The sequence below is a fragment of the Archocentrus centrarchus genome, chromosome 13 (genome assembly GCF_007364275.1).
Source record: "Archocentrus centrarchus isolate MPI-CPG fArcCen1 chromosome 13, fArcCen1, whole genome shotgun sequence".
In the NCBI taxonomy this organism is placed as follows: domain Eukaryota; kingdom Metazoa; phylum Chordata; class Actinopteri; order Cichliformes; family Cichlidae; genus Archocentrus; species Archocentrus centrarchus.
In genome coordinates, this window is record NC_044358.1 from 9119447 (window position 1) to 9125026 (window position 5580).

At 43.8% G+C, this 5580-nt stretch overlaps 1 protein-coding gene across 1 annotated transcript; it reads right to left on the minus strand.

Annotated features, from left to right (window-relative positions):
* Positions 1 to 668: 668 nt before the first annotated feature.
* Positions 669 to 4575, minus strand: gmnc (geminin coiled-coil domain containing). Its single transcript, XM_030743757.1, has 4 exons — positions 4488 to 4575; positions 3468 to 3553; positions 2611 to 2727; positions 669 to 1634 (listed from the first exon to the last, which is right to left on the minus strand). The coding sequence occupies exons 1-4, from the start codon at positions 4573 to 4575 to the stop codon at positions 669 to 671; spliced, it is 1257 nt and encodes a 418-aa protein (XP_030599617.1).
* Positions 4576 to 5580: the final 1005 nt, after the last annotated feature.

Here is a 5580-nt window from a genome sequence, read left to right on the forward strand (position 1 = left end):
ATATTGTCATTCTGGCAGTGCTAGTGCACCTGTTGTTAATTTCATTAACACCAAAGCAGCTGAAATTTATTAACAACCCCTTCTGCTACTTACTGACCAGATCAATAGCCCAGAAGTTTAACTGACTTGATGCTATACTAAAGTGTTACTTTATTATTTTTTTAGCAGTCTATTTTACAGTTATTGCTGTACTCTCAACTTTTGGATTATTGAGTAAACGAGTGATCATCATTAATATGAGCATCATAAAAGTCGAGAGGAATAAGTATTTCCATCAAACTATGACATCAAAAGTCTCTGAGAAAACCTTAAGAGCTTCAAAAGTAATCTAAGGGTCGGGGCGCCTGGGTGGCTCAGTGGTGGAGCAGGCAACCACGTGCATATGCCGTGCTGTGGTGAGGGTGGTGCGGGCTCAAGCCCCGGCCTGTCGCCAGCCTGCCCCCCCCCCCCCCCCCCCCCCCGATAAAAGCCACTGTGGCCAAAAAAGGAAAAAAAAGTAATCTGAGGGTCTTTCAAGGCCTTTTTGCTACTCAGTCCTGAACATCATCTAACAACCTAGTAGTGAGTTCCACTTGGACATAATGTTCTAAAACACTGGCCTGAGATGTTTGTGCAGTAGGCAACGTGGGGATTTTAAGTGCCCTTCAGACTGAAGACTATCTGGTTTCCTATGGTCCTTGTCTAGGCACCCAGGTGAAGTTCCACCGGCCCTCCAAGTCCTTTCTGACAAAGGCCTGTCCCTGGGGGAAGCTGTGGGTCTTGACACTACTGGATGGACTGAGGGACATGCTGAATGCCAAATCCGTCCGGCTGTGAGGCGTATGCGTCATTGCAGAAGGCTGAGATGGGCTTGTTGGAATGCAGCCACTCGCGGGCGTCCAAAGTTGGTTTGGACCTGAAGACAACATGGGGGAGAAAAACACTTTTTCTGCTGGTGGACTGAACTGGACTGTGTCATGTGATAGTGCCTGGCTTTCTTGCAGTGACGACCGGTACATGTGATGTTCAGGAGGATTTCCCTCCAGCGTTTGGACTTGATTCAAGGCTGTGAGAGAACAGAGCTCAGCTCTGTCTAACTGAGAGGTAGATGGGATGCTATAGGTCCCGGTCACAGTTTCAGGAACCTCGTAAGGGGTGGTCACTCCAGTGGCAGCAAAGTCAACTGGGCAGTTTGGAGCTGACTCAGAATTATTTTCACAGTTTGCTTCTTGGCATTCAGCAGCACTGTACCGGCAGCTGGTTTCATGTGTTGCTCTTTGGCGGCAACTGTGAACAGAAGGATGTGTGGACGGGGTGACTGGAGGGCTGAAAGTGGAGTTGAGATTGCATTGAGGGGATGAGGAAGGGTTGACGGCAGTATTGTAAACTAAACTCCTGAGGCTGTACTCAGATGAGGATTCACTGGATGTATCAATGGTGTCTCGATCCTTCAGTCCCAGTGTTCGAAGGACCCAGAGGTCCAGGTTTGGTTCTGAGTAGGCAGATGTCTCAGAAGACTCAGAGCAGAACTCGGCAGTGAGGTTCCTGCAAACTCTCTTGCTGATCTGTTGGGAGGCTACTCGCTGAGTGCCACAGAAATCATCAAGGTATGCCAGGTTTCTCTTCAGCTTCCTCTTCCCATCAGCAGTTAGTTTCTGTAAGAAATGAGGACAAAATGAGATGCAATAACGGCAACATGCCTTTGTTGACCTGAAATGTGTCCAAGATTAATAATCCGTGGTTCATCAACTGTAACAACTGTTTAAGGGTGTCTAAATGTTTCAGTTGACACCATTTATCTACTTACAGTATGTACCGAAACAGTTACAGTTAATGGTGAAGATGGCTGGATGGTCTTAAAATGCAGACCTTCTGGTTTAGTTTAAGTGACTGAGCAAAAATATTACATTATCCCATTACAACTATTTTTATTTGCAGTCCCTTATTCTTAGCAGTGATTAGATTAGTCTGAAGCCTGAGCTTCTGGCTCACAGGGAGACTGGCAGATGGACTGGTACGATGTCTGCAGTGATATGAACCCAGTTTTTGTGGTGAAGAGATGGAAAATACAAGCAGTTCAACCTTAAGGTAAGGATAAGGTGAGGAAGTCAGTCATTCGAGAGGGACTCAGAGTAGTGCCACTACTGAACCATAGCAAAAGGAGCCACATAAGGTGGTTCAGGCATCTAACTAGGATGCCTCCTGTCCTGGATGGTGAGATTATTTTTGTTGTTGTTGTTGTTTGGTTGCTTTGTTTCTGAACTGGGTTTTTTTTGGCCATGACCAATCAGGAGAAGACCAGATCCAGGACATGTGAAATATTTTGTCTCTCAGTCGGCTTGGGGACACCTCAGTAGAAGGATGTCTGACCCTGACTCAGAAATGAGGTAGAAAATGAATGAATGGATTGATGGGTGGGTTTAAGCAACATTAGATATTATATTTTACTTGCTTTTAAGCATTCAAAGAGCTCCACCTGCTTTTGTAAATAACATGAAGGATGAAATTTAAATGGGCAGCTTTATTGGACTCTCTTTATTTTTACTTCATTTTCTTTGTTTTGATTCAGACTCTTTTTTTTATTTTTTAAATATCTGAGTGTACTGTTAGTGCTTCTCATAGTGCACAGACCTTTGCCTTTTGTTCCAGGTTCCTCACAAAGGAGGAGTTGAGGAACTCTCTGAGTTTATTGTTCTCCTCCTGCAGTCTGGCCAGCTCCTCCTCCCTCTGCAGCAGAGTGTCCTGGAGCTGGAAGCATTTAAAAACACACCAGAGCAAAGCTGAATATTCCCCCGCAGTCTGGAGGTTCAGTCATGCACATCGACTCGATTATGAAGATAGACAATGTAGCACCATTTCCTCCTACTGTTAAATATGGTCACAAACCTCTTGAACTTCATGCAAACTAACAAATGTCCCTGCTGAATTACAGTTAACAGTACAAGTACTGGCTGCTAGATTTGCCGTATTATTTTTTTTTTTATTGTTTACTGTTATTTTGCTTACTTAAATTTAGACAAACAGCTTCTTCTTAACAAAACCAGTACACTACTTTACAAAATTTACTGTATTTTTGCAGCAGTCTTACATCATTATGTTACTTCACATACTCTACATAATCTTCTTTTCCCCTTTGGGGGTCTCCACAGCGGATCATCTGCCTCCATCTCATCCTATCCATGCATCCTCCTCTGTCACACCAACCTCTGCATGTCCTTCGCTGCATTCATGAATCTTGTCTGTGGTCTTTTCCTCCCAATGTCAGCGCCATCCTTTCTCCAATATATCCACTATCCCTCCTTTTTTTTTAAAGCACGTCTTTGTTAAGTGTGTGTAATTGTATATTTGGTGTGTCCCCTTGTGCTTCAGGTTGTGTCTCTTTCCACCCATATTTAACCCCACTGATCTTTTCTCATCCCGTTTCTGTGCTAGCTGTAGTTATGGTGCAGTAAAAAAATAATAAATGAAAGATGAGAAAATGTTGGTACCTGTTTGTTTCTCTGAAGGTGAGGAGAGAGCTGGTCTGTCCACATCAGACCAGCCGGAGGAGTCGTGTTAAAGACACAGTGAGACTCTAAGAGGAAGACACACACACACACACGTTAAACGGGGGCAGCGGTGGAACATCGAATCCGAGTATTCACTCAGCTTAAGTTCTGCATTCGAAAGGGTACGATCAAAGTCTAACTCGCCTTCTTATAAAATTTTAACACGGGAGTGTAGGGGACTGACTCGATATTGGAGCAAACCTCAAGTGGACATTAGAGGATCTGCAGTTTTTGGTCATTTCAAAACTTGGCTCCATATCACCAAAAACGCTGAGGATTTTAGCTGCTGCTATCTTAGCATTCTTAAACCAGATGTGAGAGGTAATGGGCGGATCTGCCTGGATAGGAACTTTTCATTCACGTGGTAAACCATACCTCGCTTTGAGGTCCTTTTTGACTCTGATGGCACTGTAATTTACAACATTTTGAATTCAGAAAGACTTGAAGCTACTTTTAACTTTTATATAAAGTCTTAAAAAAAAATAAAAAGGGTGGATGGATGGTTATAAAGTTGGGCGTGACCAAAAACCTCTCGAGGACTGGATTTCACATTGGCTGCATCTAGTGGTCATTACAGGAACTGCAACATGGAAAAACCAGGACAGTTCAGACTGACAAATTGGACCCTCGGAGAAAGGAGATGCTGAGAAAATTAAAAGATGAATCTTAATATAAACTGCTCCGGATGTTTCCATCCGCAGCACAGAGAGCTGAGACAGATCGCTCATGTTGAACCTGCCGAGAACCTCTTCTGTTTGATAAATGATCCCCCGGCGCGCGGAGTCCCACTCTGCTGAATGTGGCATTTAGAGAAATGTAGAATAATACGCCACAGTCAGCATAGTACAGCTGCGTTCTGATTGGCTGGGTGACAGTCTTGCATCTGCTGCTTTTCCACATCACAGTACATCCTCAACATCTGACTAAACGTTAGAATTTGCTGCAGTCGGTTGGACTCACCCCACTCGGGTGATGGCTCGTGTCGCTTCTCCCCGAGGTCACTGAGGTCACTGGGGTCATGGGCCCAAGTGGAGGCCAGGGTTTCCATGGAATAGTCAACAGTGTCTGGGCCGAGAGCCAGGTCCTGGAGCATGAGATGGTGATGGTGATGGTGAAGAGGAGGAGGACAGGGAATCCCTACAGAGAAAGAAATCGAGGGAGGGAGGGAGTGTGTTTTTGTACTTGTGTATCTGTCTTTGTGGGGACCATTTTGAGTTTTAATGCTTGTGAGGACACATTAGCTGATCCTCACTTTGGCACACGGTTTCAAAGAGCTGTTTGAGCTTCAGACTGGTCAGCTGGTGCCAGCTGGTTGTGTGTTGATATGGTGATGATCAACACTTCAGAAAAACTACATAGCCAAAAGTATGTGGACACCTGAACACTGCGATATAGATACAACATTCATTCAGTAATGATGTATGCCCCCTACAGGCAAAAATAGGGACTGTAGAACCCTCAGTCTGCTTTTCCTCTGCAGGAACAGGATCAAATCACCTCTGTTGGACCTCTTCAAGGCTGGTTTCTAGGATGAAAAACGTACCTGGAGAAGTTTGACTTCTCCTGAAAAACTGCTGTTTTTAAACACCAACCTATCAGAAGAAGAACTGAGAAGAAATCTTTTCATCAAAAATATAAAATTCAAGAAACAAAGTAAAAATAACAAATGCCAAGACGGCAGCCATTTTGAGTCTTCGTTTTGGCGCATTTGGACCAAAATCGCTGATGAAGCTGTTGTAAGATTATTCTGTAAGATTATCCCTGCACTGCAGTGAAAACAGAAACGCTTAAGGGGTTATTAAACATTTCTATGAGAGTGCGCTCCTACAGGTCACAGATTACCAAACATGCAGAAAAAGTACTGCCTGCAGCAATACTAGGACACCATGAAAAAGTACACGCTCTCCAATTAGTCATCATATTTTATTTGAAAACGTATTTTTAAATTAAAGGTAACTGCAAAATGGAGCTAAGTTTCTGATCATATCGAAAAATGATCTATACGCTGTCTGATCATTTTTCTGCAGCAAAACACACACCAGAAAAGGAGACG